The following is a 19,563-nucleotide window of genomic DNA, read 5'->3' as shown; positions in this document are numbered from 1 at the left end:
ATGTTTAAGACCCGATTTGACAGCTGAACAGATGTTATAATTTTCACAGTAAGTATTCTGATTTTTCAAGCTAATGTGTTTGGAAGATATGAAACAAATGTCTGTCAGTGAAGAAAGAATGTCACAAGTGCTGTTGGCTGAGCTCAGGATGTAAGGCCCTATCCGACTGACCAAATGCAGCCTTCAAACCTGTGAGATCACTGTCCCAGCTTGTGATGATAATATTAGGAAGGAAATTAAAGCAGAAAAATTGACAAAAATGTTTCTGATTAACTCAAATTTGATCTAGAATGTTAGCACTAATCAACAAGTAAAGTATAATTTTCCATGGTTAAAGCTTTAGAAGCCAAAATTATGATCCCCAACTCTCTGTCCTTAATTTAGAACTAGTTTTTCCTCTACAGCCCTCTTTACTACATTCTGGATTCTTTCAACAGCTCCTTTAAAACCGGTCTTAATTTGTGTTAACTGCTCTTCAGGTAATGTCTCAAAATGCAGATAGTTACTAATGTCTATGAACTGCAAATTGTGATTCAGTATCTACTGTAGGTTTTAAAAAAAGAAGCCTCAGCCAATATTTTTTCTCAGTTGTGCCACACTCTGCTTGATTGCATTTCTTTATTGCACAGTATGTTCTAATATTTATATCCCTTTTGCAGCTGACTTTCCTTCTGCAGAAATATGGTGAACACAATAGAGCAGAAAGACCTGAGGGAAAAAAAATAACAAGCTGTATCTTTCGGTTTGCTTTGTGACTATGGGTTGTATCATTTGCATGCAGCTGAAAATCCACTAAAATCAGTAACTTGAACAACAATTACACTCCTGGAGGAATTAATTATTTTCTAAAAATACATTTAATTTATACAAGGATTTATACTTCTGAAATACAAGGATTTAAGGCAAAACCAGGTGCTTGATAAATCTAAATATACAAAAATGAAAACTGAATACAAGGAGTTCCATGCTTGAGTGAATATTTATACTTCCCTTTTTTTTCCTTCTCCACTGTGATTTTTTGTATTCATAAATAATGAAAGCAAAAGAAAAAGAGTCACACACTGCCTTAATCCCAGTCCAATATTCTATATACAAATTAAAAAACTCTTAGGAAAACTTTTGATTAAAAATTTCCTGATAATACTAATAGAATACTCATTCAAGCAGAAAAATATGACTTCGAAGTGAATGATGGTGCAGTAACCTTCAGCTTTATAAAGAACTACAAATTCCTAGGCAAAAGACAAAATAAAATTCCCAGATGGTTCAAGGAATGTGTGTGCTGGCAACAGATTCTCATCTCTGAACACGAACTCCAGTCAGTTGAGAGCTTCCTTCTTCAGCTTTATTTCTGATCATTATATCAACTGCAATTCTTGAAATAAAATGCTATCCTCTGTTCTACAAATAATGACTGCATATTTGATGATCACAAAGCACCAGACATCTGACAGCAATGTTTACCAGTCCCTGAGTACTAAAGTTCCTTGACTGCAGGTAAAACTGTATGAGTTCTGGTACTTGTTCCATTCTGAAGCTGCAGGCAAGTAGAATTAATGAGACCAGTTCTCTGAAAAATAGCCAGGTCTTACCCTGGTACAGGATGGAAATTGGCAGAAAAATGTTTATCACTGATCAATTCTTCAAAAAAAGGATTTAGCCCTTGCCTCTGCAACACCTGGAAAGAGGAATGGGAGCATTTGGGATGGTTTTGACAGTAAAACAAAATAATTAGGAACACATCTCATGGCCCAGAGAGCTATGAGATGGTGGCAAGTACTAGACATAGATCTTTTAAGGTCCTTCCAACTGAAAGTATTCTATAATATGACATGATTCTCTGATATGAAAAAACTGATCTCGTGTAACAGATTGCTCTGTCACTTCCAGTTTCTTCTGGAGATAAATATAATTTCAGAAACAAAGCCTTCTGTTTAAAAAAGGGCAATACAGAGAGGGGCAGAAAATAATTAAAATAAATAAAACTTAAATCTAAATGGCTTTTTGCAGTACATAAATATCTTTAAGATAAAGACATCTTAGACAAAAAAACCAAAATACTCTGTCATGCTCATCTTGTGTAAAAGGAGGAAACACTGGTAGAAATGGCATTTAATCATTCTGCTTTAGTGACTGGATGCTTCCTTACTGAGCACAGCTTCAGTTAGAAATTATATTAGCTCTAGATTGATATTAAAGTATAAATAGAGTATTTAAATCTCCTAGGAATAAGAATACTTTAGACATAAAATAGTGCAAGACTGACTCTCTGTCCCAACAAACTTCAGCCCAAGTAGAACTTGTAAAAATAGATCAATGGAAAATACAAAACTAAAAATCACTCAAGAAATTACTCTAAATAACTCCCTTAATTTAGCATGTACATTGGCAAGCTCCCCACCTAAAAATTCCATTTGAAAAAGAGGATTTATTCTTCATGCAGAAGTCATGTTTTTGTTTTCCACTTAGTCTTTTCTTCTGGTGTTCCACAAGGGAAATACTATTTTTACTGGTCCCACAGCCCTCACTTTACATGCCATCACATATCAGCTGAGTTCAAATGGAGATTTGTTTTTATCGTAAAATATAAACAAATTAACTCTTTTTATCTAGTGATTTCCATCATTTTTTTTTATCAGATAGGGGACTTCTGGTAGGACAAGAGTACTCTATTCTTTGGAGTATTTGGGTTGGAAATTCTATGCAGAGAAAGAGAAAAATGTGATGCAATTAAGCTGTGAAATGTCTCAAAGGTGAGGTTTATCATGTATTTAATAGAGAGAAGGAAAGACAGAACAAGGAGTAAATTTAGAACAAATACATGGTGATCTAGTAAGAAAGTTTGAAATGGGAATCTGAAGTGGGCATATGGCTTAGGATGATCCAGAAAATAAATTTGTAGAGAATTTTCCATGAAAATGTGACTGGCATAGATTAAAAATATGAAGATGAGTTTTAAATATACTTTGAGAAATTAGATATACAAACAAATTCAGTGTTGAATAAGTTCGCATAGGAAATGAGGCATGAAGTATCTTCCTGTCATGTGGCCATAAACTGAATAAATGTAATCTTTAAACTACATTACTATGCTACTGCTACCATGGATAAACAGTGGTTTCAGTATTTTTTTCTTTTAACAGACAGAAATTGCTTGACAATTTCCTTTGCTCAATTGTTTCCTTCCCTCCTCAAACAAAATTCACACCAGGCCAGTCACCACTGCCAATCCTGGGCAGACATAAAACCATTTGCCTACATATGGAGTTGGCAGGGAATGATACAACTTTGATGCAAGAACCACTGCACTGAATTATTTCATTTCCATGTCTGGACTGAAATCCCCAGCTCACCAGAGGTCGTTCTCAACTTGTAGCTCTTTGCTGCCTAGAACATATCAAAGAACAACTTTACAGCACATGGTGACCATTGGAAGAATTATTCTGATCTAATTCCTTGCTGTCTTGCTTCCTCCTCTGTATCTGTAGTTGATGAGCCATTAATTGATAAATAGAGTTGTTCTTATCTTCTAATTCAACTGGAAATTCAGCCAAACAAATATTTTTATCTTCCTATTGTTTTAGGTTTAGATTTAAAATAATTTTATTTCCTTTTGGAATGACATTTTGACTCTCCCTCTACATTGTGGTACTGTTAAATTTAGCTTCATCAGCATTATGACCAGCGCATTTCTGTAATGCATACAGGGCATGAAAATAATAATAATAATAAAAAATCAATCCCAAGCATCTCCAACAGAAACTTCACTAGAACCATCAGAGTACTTTTAAACCAAATCATCATGGCCTGCAGCAAGTGCTGACTGGTACCACTCCGATAATATTGCCAGTAATTTCAGGTGCTAAGTGAGAATATAAATTCTGTTTATTTGTCACTAATCCAATTCTCACCTCACAAAAAGGATAAAAGAAAAATGCTTACGAAGCATTAGGAAGTGCCCATGTATACAAACCTCAACATAGCCATACTTTTAGGCTCCAAATGAAAATGGTTATTAATTATTCCCTCTCTAAGGAAAAGAAAACTATTCTGTTGTGTCTTGGTCACCTTTTCCTCTCCTCTGGCATTCGCTACAGACATAATGAAATTAAAAACCACCAGGAAAATTGAAGACACGACCATCCTCTTTTTGAATTTTTTACCTATCATTAGATAACAATACCAGAGCACAAACTGCAATTCTGTAACAGAATAAAGGTCAAAAAACCCAATGGAGGGGCTGTAAAAGTGCTAAACAGTCACCATTTAGTCCTAACATAATTCATTGCAGAGAAATGGGATATATGAAACAACAGCTATCAAAAAGACCATAAAAAGTCACTGTAATTTTTCCTTTGATTTTTTTTTCTAGAAAAATCCAAACTTTTCTAAATAATGATGTATTAGAATCCCAGATATAATAATTTTCAAACAAGGGTTTATCTCCTTTTGAAGAGTTCATCTAACAGCTGTTAAATAAAAAGAAAAAACACTAGATGGAGCAACTATCCTGTTTTAACACACCTTGCTCTTCAAAGAGCATCGAGTCTCTTTCAAATCTTCAGATTAACATTATACCAATAATAATGTTATGACAAGTAGACTTTCCTTGAAAACCTTAGGAAGCATGCAAAAAGATATTTACCAAATTGCAAAGAAAGGTATCTTTGGTTGTTATTTAAGCATACTAATATTACAAACATGTTTAAACTAAATATTAACCAGCTCTTACTTGTCTGCTATTTAAAAACTTAGCATGAACAAAATAGTTTTCAGATTTTTCTGTGATATGCAACTGACCTGTTTTCCCAGAATATGAAAATACCATGAAAATAAATATGTTAACTTGCATCCCTTTTTCCAATTTACAGTTTTTTTAAATACTATAACCTCAGCTGTGTTACATTTATCTCTAGCTCTAATGCCTAATACATACTTTTCAAGATCCTATTATACAGCTCCAAGTATTTTATCTGTCTCAGTTTCAAATTGATTCCTGTGGGAAAAGAAGCTTTTCTTTGACTAGCAATAGCACTTAACTCACCTGAGTTATTCTGACATTTTGAAGCATTAGTCCTGAAGCAGTTTTAGATTTTGGGCAGGAGAATGGAGGGGGAAGAAATAATAATAAAAAAAGTAATCTGGTTCTTATCTCTGCTTTCCTCCACTACATGGCAAAATCTTGCTTTAAGAGGTAAGAAAAAATCAATGGCTTCCTTCCCATGCATTCATGCCACAGTAAATAAAGCAATGGAAATGGGATATTCAGTCCTGTGGATGTTACTGGTCTACAAGTCAAATTGCTTCTTCTTAATTTCTTCAGTTTAAACAGAGATTTTTATAATTTCAATCCTGATAAAACACTTGGCATTCTAGAAAGTTTGATGCTTCAAATTTAATAATCCTTTTTTTTTTCTCCTTGGCCGTGCTCTTACCAGTGCCCTAATACAATATTCACTGAGTAGCTAAACTCAAACTACTCTTCCTTCCTTTAGTATCTAGTATCTCTAAAATATTTAGTTCACAGAGAAGCTGCGAAAATAAATACTTCCAAACCTGTGGCAATGGAGCCTGATGAATTTACTTCAAGCATACTCCTTTACAGAAACAACTCAGACTAAAGTCTGAGAACAGATGAAAGATGCTGGCAAAACCTGGGAGCATTATTCACCATCTCAAAAAGCTTCAGCCCCCAATGTGTCTTTCCCTCCTAGGCCTAAAAACACCAAGCAGCAGCATGCAGTGTGTTTTACTGTGACTGCAGAAAGCAGCCAACACAATCTGGTTACTCACCTTCGCAAGGTCCTGACAAGCCTTCAGTAATTGCTAGGGGGTTTTTATCAAACCAAAACTAAAGAGTACATAACCATCTAACTAGTAGTCATTAAGTGCTCAGGGAAAATTCTGGTTGTAAACACACAAAATATAGAGTGATGTAGGAGAGGTAGGTTGAGAACCCCCATTCTTTTAAATTATTTCAAAAAAACCAAAAGGCCTGCAGCACCATGGGCTTTGTTTATCCTTGGGTGCAGCTACAACTGAATACAAAAAAAAAAACCCTGTGAGATCTTGAGGCTAACAATACACCCGAAAAATAAAGGCCTGGCTGTTTGGGAATGCAATGTTTTTTCTCCTATCAAAAAAAAACATTGATCAAAAAGGTATCTAGTTACCACTGAACAAATATATTTTAACAGGTCACCCAAATTTTTAGATGAGCTTTCTTCTTCCATTATTATGCTTATATCTAGTATAAATTTATATTTTCTTGTCTTTGATTAAGACAACAGCATACTTTAAAATGTGTTCATTTCCAAAACTGCATTTTTACATATTCATTAAAAACCATCACAAAATCTGCTATTCTAAGCTGAAACTTCTTCCCCAAAGTTTATTCTCAAAGTGTTTTTCTGGAGCTATTTACTGACTGGTCTGCCCACTGCAGAACACTCGCTTGGACTTTCAAGAGATTAAAGGTAAAAGAATTGTGGGGTTTGGTGCTTTCTCTTTTCAGTTAGAAATGCCAAAAAGATTATCTGAATGGAGAAACACTGCCTTCAGATAATACAACCATCATTCATCCTTCTGCAGAGCTGTGGATATTTCCAACATTTACTTTGCACGTTCCCAAGATGTAGGTCCTTCCACTCACAGATGTAACAGTCACAATAGTTAGAGAATTAAACAATTAACTCCCTTTTTCCTTGTGAAAGTCAGATTTCTCTTCTAGCAGCTCAAAATAAAAGTCTAACTTGTGCAGAAAGGAAAATTACTCAGATTTTAAATATCTAAAAGAAGCCACAACTTATTCAATTATCTAAACTCATCCCAGGCAAAGACTGAGAACTACAGATTGTTCCATCTTGACTCTTATCCAAAAGTTAAACAGAAATTACATGGTGAATGCACACATTTTTAGATAGCATTAAAACAAATCAAAACCCCCAGAAACCTAGTATGCATGGTAAAAAATCATTAACACTCTGTAAATTTGGTAGCAGATCTACCAGTAATATATCTAACAGCAACCCTACTCTCAAAGTTGATAAAACATCCTATTTTCTGTCCAAGGATCAATCAGGTTTATATATAAACTCGTTAGCTGCAGTGTTTTAGACAGACATCAGCAAAAGCACTGTAGTAACACAATTATCAGTTTCTATACACCAAGGTAGTTTGGAACAAAAGCAATTCCCATAATCCAGCTAATTCCTCCTCTCAGGCAGTATCCTTGCATGATGAGAATGAAATCGGTATTCTGTTGTACCCTGACAAGTTTACTGTCAGTATTAAGGCAAATTAAAAGAATATGAGCAAGAAGGAAAATATATGCTAACAATAAATATACAGTAGTTGAAAAAGGAACTTCTATGCCAATTGGTCTCCAGTTTTATAATCTGCATATAGCAACAATTTTCTTGAAGAATTAAAAAAATAGGTTTGAAAAAAAATCATCCTACTTGATTTAGTTTTAATGAATTTAATGCTTTCTTTTATAACAGTAGTCTTGCATGTTGCTTCCTTATGAAGTAAGATTATTCCTAAAACTATTATTTATTCAGATTCTCCTATTCTTGCTATATTTCATTCTTCTTAATAAATGAAACGTTATTTTACAAGAGAATACTCGTTCTGGTAAACATATTGAACTAAGCAAAGGTATTGTCTATAGAAATGAGACACGGAATGCAGTTTCACATCCTCTTCAGTCCTCAAATCTGTTACCTTGTAACTCATGTTTATCTGAATATCAAAATATGTTTCCAAAACAAACAGTATAATGAATGTTTGAGTCTACCTTCTTAGCACCTCATTTAGAAACTTAGTGCTTGAGCCAATTCTGCTTAAACACCTAAGAATATATTCTCCTGACTTTAACTAGTGTTCAGCATCAGTTTAAAATCCCTTGCCACTTGTACTTGAGTTACACATGAAAAAAATCTGAAAATAATAATGCATGTTTCACCAAATATTAACTGCCTCTGCAGAACTGCTGTATTTCTGCTACTTTTACTCCTGACCCATCAGCCCAGATGAATACAATGAATTTTAGAAAGAAGGCAGTATCTTCATTACTAGTATTTTAACTATTATAAAATTCTTCTTAAAGAATAAAAATCTTAGAATTAATAGAATACTTCTTGCCTGTCACATTTCAAAACCCTAGTCAAGTGGGATCCCCTCAATGCAATACATAAGTACTGACTATAATTACTGTGCGATAGAATTGATTTAATCATTAATATTCTATACTGCTAAATAGGTGTAATAGAAGCACAATATAATCCATAACTCATGCTGAGCAATGAAAGATAAAAATCAGCTGGTACCCTAGAAGAGAACAGAAATAAAATTTTAAGCTCAAAATAGCATACAGAAAAATATTGCAGTCAAATGACTATTCTTGCATTTTTGTCCCGACTCTATAGTATTCTCTCTCTGTCTCTTGATGATCCTCACCTCTTCCTAATTTCTGAATCCACAAGGAGTTGCCTTTTTTTGTGGGGTGGAGGTGGTGGGAGTTCCTCTTTAGCATGCTTAACCAGGATTTGCTCTCTTGTGGTCACCATAGTTACAGTTTCCATTACAGTTGTCTGTGTTAGTGATGTCTGAGTGGTAGTGACAGCCTGCGAAATCTGTGAGAAGTACAAAAACAGAGGTCATACATTATTTGAAAGACTTCGGTAAAGATTGTTTGGAGGAGCAATAGAAAATAATGAGAAACTGCTCTCATCTGATCACAGGCTGACCTTCAGAAAAAAACATTACACGCAACTCAAGATTTGTTTTATCTGACTCACGCTGTGTGAATAAGATATCTGCAAAAGCCAATGTCAAAATCAGAAAAGATTCTAATGAACTTATAGCTCCCTGTAATCCATGCTGAATGAAGAAAAGAAATGAATGGAATTGAATGATACCAAATAAATAAAATGTTACTATTACTAAATATTAATTTCAGACTGCCCCCAGTCCAAAAATTTGCTCCTTGAGAGGTGATAAAGACATTAAAATGGCACTAAATTACCAATTATTAATCCTACCAGTTATAAAAAAAATCAGATAGAATGTAATCCACCATAATATACTTGCATGAAAGTGCAGTTAACATTCTGGCTGGAAATCTTAAATTAGAACATATGCACTAGAAGGCAAATTAATTTGCATCAGTTTTATTCCGTAATTAAAAAAAACAATATTTAGGGGTCACACCACATACTAACACCCATGGTATGTAACACACTGTAAACACTACCTGTCTAATGCATTTAGCTTTGCTCCAGCAATATGAAAAAAACCTGTATAGCTCAGCTGCACTAAAATAATGGTGAGAAATAGTTTTTGTTCGTATTGGTTTGCACACTGCTTGTGCATGTACTGCCCATATACTTTTTTCCATATAACATTTTCCAACTCAAATGTGGGCAGCTGTTCTTAAACCCCTTAACTCATGAGAAATAGGCCACTTCTTTTTTTGATTCTGTCAGATTATGGCTCATTTGTCAAAATGCTCTAGTTACAGCTCCAATGATGACCTCACAGTTTAAGGGCAGTGAAATGGAAAATAAAAGAAAAAAAATTATACCAGGAGTAAAAAAAGTTGTGCATCAGAAAAGCCCTGCTTCTTTGCTTTTGCTAATAGGCAAGAATTAGAGTTTCCAATTCAGTAACAGAAATGCCAATATCTCAAAGTTCATGAAAGTATAAGCACATACATAAATTAACTATTACTTCTTGCATCAGAAACTCAGTAAGAGAATTGAGCCAGTTTTGTTATTGAGACACAGTGCTTCTATAAACAATGACAAGACAACCAGGTCTAACACCTTTCCCACAATGCTTTCTTGCATTGAAAAAGAAAAATAGAATGACAAGGAAAGGGAAACTGTTAGCAAGCAGTCTCTTCCCAGCAAGCAATAACAGTAAAGCCAAGAAACCTGAAAAAATGCCCCAACAAATTCCTGCCAACTCTGCTGAATTCTTCACATTGCCTTCTACACTAAAGTCTTCCTGTTCTTAGTCCAGGCTGACAGTGCAAGTGATTAGCAGGGAATTGATTTACCACTGTGAATTGTCAGTATTTCTTACACAGAGCAGTTAACCCAATGCTGTGCTTCCACCTCTAGAAACAGGCAGTTATCTAGGTTTTAGAGCATTCTTGACTACTAAGAAGACTAAAAAATTTAGATTCAGAGCAGAGTTTTAAAAATATATATGGATTAATTCTGTCAATTGAATAAACTGCTTGTGACCTGCAGGGATTTAGGTAATGTGTGAACTACAAAATTCTTTGGAAGAGAAAAACACCCAGTTGACTTTTTAAATCTCTAAAATTTTATGTAGTAACATTCTTGTTTTAGTTCTTTCAACAAGCTGTATTGATTTTGACTTTTTTTTCCACAGAAATCATGACAGTATTAAGTCAGCATTTCCATATATATTTTTATTGAAACTCTATACAGCATTTTCCATTTTATTTTAATTAATTAGAGGGCAGAAGGAAGAGCAAGTTAAAGCTTCTGATATCTAGGGTTCCATGACATTTGAGGATAGAACCTGATGTCATCTTTCCCTGAGCTGATCATACATAAGAACAGAAAGAATTTCTTGCCTATTATATAACTATACAGTCTCTCTGTCTCTGTTTCCTCCTCTCAAAAAATTCTTATCTGTTTTATCCAAAAATCAATGATAGGATGATGTTTAGGACACCCAGGGTCATATCCTGCCATGTTTTCATTTGCTAATCAATACCAGGGCAGAGTTTCCAGTGAAGAAGGTGTAACACAGAATAAACCACAGCTAGGGCACTGTAGGAATTATCTGCAGCATAATACCAATTACAGGAGTAGCAGCTTCAGCCGGGATGGGGAACTGCTCTTCCAGAGCTGGCAGCGCAATCACTGCTCAGAGCCGTCAAAGCACGATGCTGTGGGGGGTAATGATTTGAATGTGAAAACAATAAAAAAGTATTTTTCATTCTTAATCAACAGGAGTGGAGGTTAAATACTGTGTTCTTCAAAAGGAGAATGGAGATGTGAAATTGAAGTTCATAATTATTCTAATTAGAGACAGGGTAAGGATAAAAGGTAGATTGCAGCCTTACTGTGCAAGATGAAGCTGGTTCACATTTAAACTGCATACACTTTAGTGTGAAAAGCATAATTGTTAGAAATATTAGTAATAGCAAAAAAGAGGTAATTTTTATTGGCTTACCTGGTTAAAAAAAAAAAAAAAAAGGAAACGAAAACAAGCAAACAAACACAAAAATACCCCAAAACCAAAAAAAGCCCCAACCAAACAAAAACAAAACAAAACAACCCCACAAAAACCCAAACAAAAGAAAAATACCACCCCCCCCCCAAAAAAAAAACAAAAATCCAAACACATTTTAATCACCAAAGTGGTGTGTTTCATGTATTATTCAAGGATGGTGAAAATAATAACTCTATTTTCTTCATCCGTCTCAGTCCCTGAATAGCAAATGGGATTCTGAGAAGGGGCAATATAGACTAGAGTTTAACCCACTAGAAAATCATATGTAAAGGGCTAAGGTGACTCACAAGACTGCACTTTAAAAGGCTTTCAAAATACAATGCTTGCCTGCAATTTCACATCAAGCCCATCTTCAAAACATGTTAAAAGTCATCTCTTTTCCAAGCAGACAGATTAAAATCTTTTTCATCATCTATAGGCAAACATATGTACAATGTGTGTATAGCACTTCAGTAGTTTTATGACATTTTATTTCTCATTTATACAGCAGCCTTCCTTTAATGCCAACATTTATGACTGTCTTTGGAAATGCCCTCTGTCCTGATAAACTCATAATTTTCCTTTACACTCACTTTTGGAGCTGTCATCTGTTCTTTGATGAAATTTATCTCTGTGAGTGGGGAAGTTCAGATGAGGAATAGTGTTTTCCTTAGTTTGGAAAGATTTTTCAGTACAATATAGTGGAGCATAATGTACTCAGCAAAACTGGTTTTAGAGCTTCTGGAAGCTCCTCATCTAGCCTAAGCAAGCTGTCCTTGTCCTTGATTCCACTGTGTGGTCAGTGAAGGAAAGCTGACATTTCCATGATGAGGACAAACTGCTTTTTAGATTTCTCTCTCTCTCACACCCTTGCCATCCAGTCATTTGTAGCAGGAGCTTCAGCCATGTGTTCTGATTAGATGCTTGAATTCAAAAGAAATTAATTCAGCCAAATGTGGGAGAACTCACATTCTACTTTCCACACTTTTCCTTTGGGATTTATAACTACTTTATATGTCTAGTTGGAGAATCATCTTTGAACTGAGCCTGAGGTTGCGTCTTCCATTTAATTTCTTATTTTGTTAACAAGTTAATCATTTGGTGACACTTTATTAAGAGGGGAAATAACTAAGGAAAAAAATGCAATTATGAGTGCCCTATGAAAATTATTAATCATAGAATCCTGTAGGTTGGAAAAGACATTTAAAAACATTGAGTTTAACTATTGACCTCGCTCTGCCAAGTCCACCACTAAACCATGTAAAGTTAATTTTGAAAGCAATATCTAAGCTTAATGAATAAAACACACATTTTCTGATAGATTTTAGTGGAAAATATTCTGGTTTTCACCCTCTTCAAAGTCTCCTCCTCTTCAGTTCATTAGCAGAGAACATAGTGAGACCTTGCATTTTTTCTTGCAGTGTAAACACATAAATAAGCTCTGTAACGAATACATGTAAAAACTTCACTGAAATTATCTGTCCTGCCTAGACAGAAACCCAGGGTGACAAATACACCATCAGTATTTCACACAAGATACATCTGAACAGAGCAACAGTGCCTTAGGAACAGGTCCTTCAGACAGGTCTGACTGTGCAATGTTTCCAGAAGGTGAAGCAGCATTCCCATGACAGCACATCACTTTTACCAGCTTCTCCTTGGAGGAAAAGTTTATCCACTGTGTGCTCTGCTGTGATGGGACAGCTACACTGTTTTGGGAATCCAAAGCATCTCCCAGCTGTGCTGATCTATGTTGACAGCCTCAGGGCTGCTCACTTCATTTTCTGTAATCTAAGTTCCATTTTCAAAGCCAGTAACTGCATTTAGGAGCCATCACCAATCTGACCAGGACTTGAACGACTTGAACTTACTTTGGAGTGACTTACCAACTTCCTCAAATCACGTGATCCTAGCCATCCCAAATTCAAAAATGAATCCCTGGAATTTTCCTCTGCTTTGAAACAGGAGGTTTTCTACAGCAAATATACTGTAATTAAATCTTATTTTCAGCTTCTAAATGCTGTGTACACAACATGGCTTTTCCAAGTGAAATTGTGCCCTTCCCCCATTTTCTTCCCTTATATTTTCTCAAACTGATTTTTTCAACTTCAACTGCTTTTTCTATCACAGAGCAAACTAAAATATTAAAGTATGAGTTGAAAGCAAGATTACTAAGAGGGATTCAGATTACTACATGAAGTATAGCAGCTTTTCTTTAATTACCCAATCATAATTTGGTAGGTGTATTAGTAGAGAGCAACAGAAAAGGGCAGCATTAAAGGGAATTTAATCAAACTGACCAGAACTGTGAGAGACCCGTATGGACAGGCCAGAGATACCTGCTGTAACATTCAGCTCTGTGCTGTCTAATTAAAAACCCTTAATATCCATTTCCCTTTTACCAGTCATATAATAACAGCTCAAACATAACGCAGTATTGGTGAGATAATGAAATGGAAAAAAGGGAGCTGGTTTGGGTTTAAATCCAGTAAGAAAGAGATGCTAATAAGATGTCTAGGCAAAATAGTTGGATATGGATTTGGTTACTACACCAGAGTGCTGAATTTTGTTACCTGGTTTAAAACTTCTATTTATTTTATTTAATATATTACAGTTAATTAAGTGATCAAAATAGTAGGAAGTTATATTTTTTCATTGGCAACTTTAGTTACAGGTATAGATTGATTTATTTTTCCAAGTAGTTTCTCTTTTTATAGTCTCGCTTTTTAACCTGAAAAAAAGCCTATCATATGCAGAAGTAAAATAACAATTATTTATAAACTTTTAATGTTGAAAAAAGATTCCACTTGAAATAGTAGACAGTTCTTGAACTAATTTCAGACTATGTGTTGTTTCAGAGAGACAGCTATGAAAAATGCTAATGTTATTACAGGTTAAAAATAAATTAACTGGAAAAGTATTTTCATTATGGTTTGTATCATCCCTGAAAACATAGTAAACAACCCAAGAAAGTAATCAAAACTATAAAGAGAGATTAAAAACGAAGGAGATAAATAAAATTCTGGAGAGCTACATTACAGTTGTATTATGATGTCCTAAAAATAACAAATGTCTTAAGCAATAACGCAGGGGAAAAAATTAAAACAAGATGACAAACAGCACCAGAACTACCTCAAGCATTTGACTGCAAAAGGATCTGATTGTCACAAACTGATAAAACTGCTTTTTACAAACCTGTTTAGAATTGCTCTCCACCTTCTGCACAAGGCTTTCCCAGCGCTGGGCAAAATTTTCAAGACGACTTTCCAGCTTTTGAGCCACTGCTTTATTTTTCACAGCTACAAGCAGATCTTGGCTGAGCAACTTCAGCTTACTCATCATTTGCCTTTTCATTTCTAGATCTCCTTTTAGGATCTGTTAAACAAAGTAACAGAAGGAAGAACACACATTCATACGAAAAAAAACCCAAAAACAACAAAAAAAAAAACCCAAATGAAAACACCCACAAAAAAGAAAGCCAACAAACTTAGAAGAAAAATAATAAGGAGAATATCAGAAAGAGCTGAAAATGGGTAAGAGTTCCTATAATTTCATGATGTTGTTTCCATAAAAACTACTGGTAGAGCTTACATAGCAACATAACACAGAAGGTGGAGAAACTCCAAACTTCACAGCAGGCTTCAGGTGATGACATGAATCAAAAAACTAACACTTGTGTTACAGGAATAACCTTAAAACTGCACCAATGTTGACAACTTTATCAACATGTCAAACAATCTTTCTTTAAAGTTTCCAAGTATTTTGTTATATATTGCATATTGAAAAAACAATTTCCTAGAAAAGTAATATTTGATGCCAAACAAGGATTAAATCATACAAACAAACAAAGAAAAAACCCCAAAAATAAAACAACAACAACAACAACAAAAAAAAGCACAACACCCCCAAAACAAAGAACCCAAACACATAAAAAACCAAAGCACACTGTGACCTTGATACTCCTGAGATCTATACATGCAAATCTGCCTATGAAATGGCTGTTCACAGATCCAAGGGGCATCCAGAGCTCCAGTCCTTACCTGTGTTTACCTTCTAAAACTTTAACTGGTTTACTTCACTGATTTCCATCCCTTAAACATTCATTCTCTACACCCTAATCCTACTAACCATGGCCAAATTTTGAACTTTCTATGCAGTAGTGGATTGCATTCTAATACCCAAGGCATGAAAGGAATAATCAAACAAGTGGTTAGACAACAGAATTTAGTCTACATATACTTTCCTACAGTATATGATAATAGTCCAAAATTGTAAATAAAAATACAATTCAGCAAAAGAAAGATTCATTGTCTTTGTAATCAGTACTCTTTCTCATCAGATTTGATCTGAAACATCATAGTAATGGTAGGTACAGTTAATATCAAAATTCAAATTGATCTATCCCTGAAAAGTAGAAGCTAACTTGATTTTGAAGAATCTCTTTTCAGAGAGGTAGGAGACCTAACAGATGGAGGAAAGTAGATGCAAACCAGTTTAGCATGTTAAATTTCAAGCACTGCTATATTTGACCTTTTTTTACGCCTACAGTGTCAGAAAAAGCTCATGTGGAGGCCACCATACACTGACTGGAATAATAACAAATGGTATCCTGTGAAACATTAGTTAGTTCTGAAGAGCAATGTTTGATTTCCAATCATCCCAGCCCACAAGAGCTGTATAACACACTCATGAGTTCAGCATCAATCCCAGACACCTGCAGCACAAGCAGGAAGTGAAACACTACAAAAAGAATAATGTTAATTTTTTTTTTTTTTTAAGATACTGCTCACTGCAACTTAATATGATTTTGTGACAGCTACAGTCAATCTGGAAAACTATACTGGGAGATTCTGTTTTCACATTTCTTCATTAAAAAACTGTCAATGGGCCACAATAACCAAAAATATACTCTGAGGTTTTTTCCAGTACAAGAATAGACCTAAAATAATAATAGTAACTGTAAAATATGTAATTTCCCAGTTTGAAAGGCAAAACATGGTAGTTTGCTTTATGAAATTAATTATCAAATATATCTCTCATAACTTCAACTACATGCTGTAAACCCTGATATTTGAACATTATAAAGTGATTTCCATATTTTTGATAATGTGGTTCTATTTGGGGGGTTTTAAGTTTTTAATTCTTCTTGCTTTTTTTCTTTTCCTTAAAGATTAAAAAACTTACTTTGCTTACTGTAATAGTCTAACCAGCACCACCCACTGTAAAGTTAGTTTTTTACTGCAAAGAAATTTATTCCAGTCAAAAATAGTGTAATATCTAACTTATTTACTATATTTAAAAAAGACTCAAAAAACATTAAGTGAAGCAATAAAATACTTAACTCTATATTAATGGAATATATATTAGAAATATGTAGAGATAGATCTTGTACACCTTTGCAATAGCTTTCAGTATTTTTTACCAAAAAAAAAAAAAAATTGAAATATGAAAACTTCATTTTACAGACTACAAAACGTAGGCCTAGACATGAAAAAAATCTATCAAGCCTTTGCCTTACATGGATTTTCACCTCCAAATTTCACCTCAGTTCTACATTCTCAGTGCATCACATCTTCCAGCTCAGTCCATGTTCTGTTTCACCCTACACCTTATGTAAGAATTAAAGAGTAAACTATAGAGTCAGTGAACAAATGGTAGGTGGAAAATTAAAAAAAAAACAAACAAAATAAATCACAACAAAAAGCTCAGTTGTTTTAAGGACCTATTTTAAGAAGAGCAACTACCCACTAAACTGTTTTTCTGACCTTTAAACTAAGAAGATCCCAGAAGAGAGCTGATGACAAAGAAGATAAATTTTCACATACAATACTGAATAAATCCATTGAAATGAACTGTAGTCTGTGGAAGACTCCACACCAGAACAGGCAGATGTGCTCTGAAGGAAATTATCACCCTGTGGAGAGCCCACACTGGAGCAGTCTCCAGTCCGTGGGCATTAATGTGATCTAAAAGTCAAGTTTATTTCCTACTGTGAACAGCATCTCAACAGACCCATTTCACAACAGTAACTTCAGAATGGTTAGGGCCTTGTAGGAGGGTTGTATAATTTCAAATCAACAGTCACAATGCCAAATGTTTTAATAAATTAGCTTCAGAAAATTCCTTCCAGTAAAAGAGACTGTCTAAAGAACACAACCATAATCTGGCAAAGTTCTGCATATGAGGCAGAAAACATAGGCTGGAAGATCTTATGCCATATTACAGTATCAAACTTAAAATTCTTAAAGTCTAACAGGAAAAAAAATGCTGTTATTTCTTGCTGGAAATGACTGGACAACTGAGGGATCAAGATATTGTATTGTTAAGAAAATATCTATTCTAAGTGAAAAGATGCATTTTTATTCCCTCACAGACTTGTTTTTACAGTTCAGACCTAATTATAAGAGTGATCCTTGGTGACAGCTTCTCCTCTACTACATTCAAACACATGTCAAAATAAAATCTGCCAAAAGACATGCAAGTCAGGGTCAGGACTGATCCTATTTTTCCCTATTTCTAAAAGTCAGTCCAAGAGGAGAATCCATTTCCTGCAAAAAAACATGTGGCTGATACATTAATACAAATTCCCAAAGGTTCAGACAAGATTAAAATAGTAAATTACCATACAAAAAACTTCTAGCAAGTGGGAATTGTGTAAATGTAAAAACACATATCACTGGAATTTGGAAATGATTGCTACTAGGTCTAAAACTTGATAGAGGGAATTTCAAAAGTAAAAGCTACTTTTCTGCTTCAAATCAAAGACACTAAACAGACACTTTTCTTCTAGCATACCACCACTATTTAAATACCTAAAGTATTGCATTATGAAACTTCTTTCTAAAAAGATCAAAGTTATTTATGTATAAAAAAGAGTAAGTTGCAATTAATTAACTCCACTTGTTCTGTTAAGGATGACATGACTCTTGTTGAGGTTCAGGGCTATGGAAAACTCATTTTATTTACTATTTTACGTTGTTCACTCAGTTTCCTGCAAGACCACTCTTATTTCATGACAATAATGCTTAACAATTTAAACTGGCAGCATAATTTTAACATAAATTTGACTTCATAAGAGTTCATTAATGAAACTTGTGAAAATACTACAAAAGTGTTTCTTAACATCATATTTTCAATATGAATATCAATATGAAATGTAAACTGGCCTTATCTTTAACACTTGCAAACCCTTAATAGTCTGCTACTTCACAATTTGTGGCAAACATTTCAACCCTCTGTACCTATCTCCTCTAGCAACCTTCTGAAATACAAAAGTACAGATTTTTTGAATAAATTTGAATTTCTTGTAATACATTTTTCTTCATGAAGGTACTCTAAAGCATCCTGAGCTGTCTCTAATCCATGCCACGTTAAAAGCCTGGCTTGAAGTCAGTTTCAAGATTGCCTACATGTCAGGTTGGTAGAATTTCCAAGAAGTATATACACTGAAGCAGAGACATGTTTTCCTTCCTTTGCAAAGAAGATTACTTAATCCTAAGCAATCTTTAATCAAAATCCAAGTCTGTGTTTCAAAGTGCATGTTTTTATTAACCCCTAAGGAGCTGCAGAAGGAATAAGAAGGGAAAGGACAAAGAAACCTATATGTGGCAGTGTAATAATTAGGGTCTCAAGATTATGCTGAAAATCAATCTTTTGATTCCTAAATTAACTACTGAGTCATTCTATGAATCGAAGAAACATCTACCAAAAATTCTGGACCACCTACAATGGAACAATCAGTCTGTAAGTTGGGGTTTTTTTAAGCTGTATACATTTGTGTATGTGAGGATAAAATAGAGTACATTTTAGAAATATCACAGTTACTAAAACTTCAGAAACATCATGGTATTTTTATCGACTCAAAGCCTGAATGTTTCTACTTTTCATACAGAATGATGAGAAGGATGTAAATCCTAAATTAATTTTTAAAGACGTAAGGTTGAGCCTTAGCTACCTATAACCTAGATATGTATTCCAGTAAAAAATGTAATGAACAATACATAATTAATTGAGATGTCATATTTATGACTTAATAATTAATAATAGCTAATTAATAATAAAGAAATATTCATGCCCGAAAAGATTACGAGTTTTGTTCCTAATAAAGCAATATTTCGCCTATTTTAACCAAAGCATAGACATGATTGTTTCTTTTCTCCTAAATGCTTGGCAATCATTATTACATACAGAAATAGCACATATTATATCATTTTCTTTACAAAGGTCCTACTGCTGTAAAGCCATTGGCAAGTCACCTCTACAGGCACAGCCAGACCTGCATCCCTTCCATAAAGACCATGCATGGTG

At 34.4% G+C, this 19,563-nt stretch overlaps 1 protein-coding gene across 3 annotated transcripts in view; it reads right to left on the bottom strand.

Moving 5' to 3' along the window:
• DMD (dystrophin) overlaps positions 1–19,563 on the bottom strand; it is a 1,141,085-nt gene that overhangs the window by 668,169 nt on the left and 453,353 nt on the right. For all 3 annotated transcript variants that reach the window (XM_058829412.1, XM_058829411.1, XM_058829410.1), the window contains exons 16-17: positions 14,452–14,631; positions 8,461–8,636 (exon numbers count right to left, since the gene is read on the bottom strand). In XM_058829412.1, coding sequence (XP_058685395.1) covers positions 8,461–8,636; positions 14,452–14,631 — 356 coding nt within the window. The remainder of the gene's footprint in view (positions 1–8,460; positions 8,637–14,451; positions 14,632–19,563) is intronic.

Source organism: Poecile atricapillus, chromosome 1 (assembly GCF_030490865.1).
Source record: "Poecile atricapillus isolate bPoeAtr1 chromosome 1, bPoeAtr1.hap1, whole genome shotgun sequence".
NCBI lineage: Eukaryota > Metazoa > Chordata > Aves > Passeriformes > Paridae > Poecile > Poecile atricapillus.
Note: the sequence above shows the minus strand (reverse complement) of the source record. Positions and strands in the feature narration are given on the sequence as shown.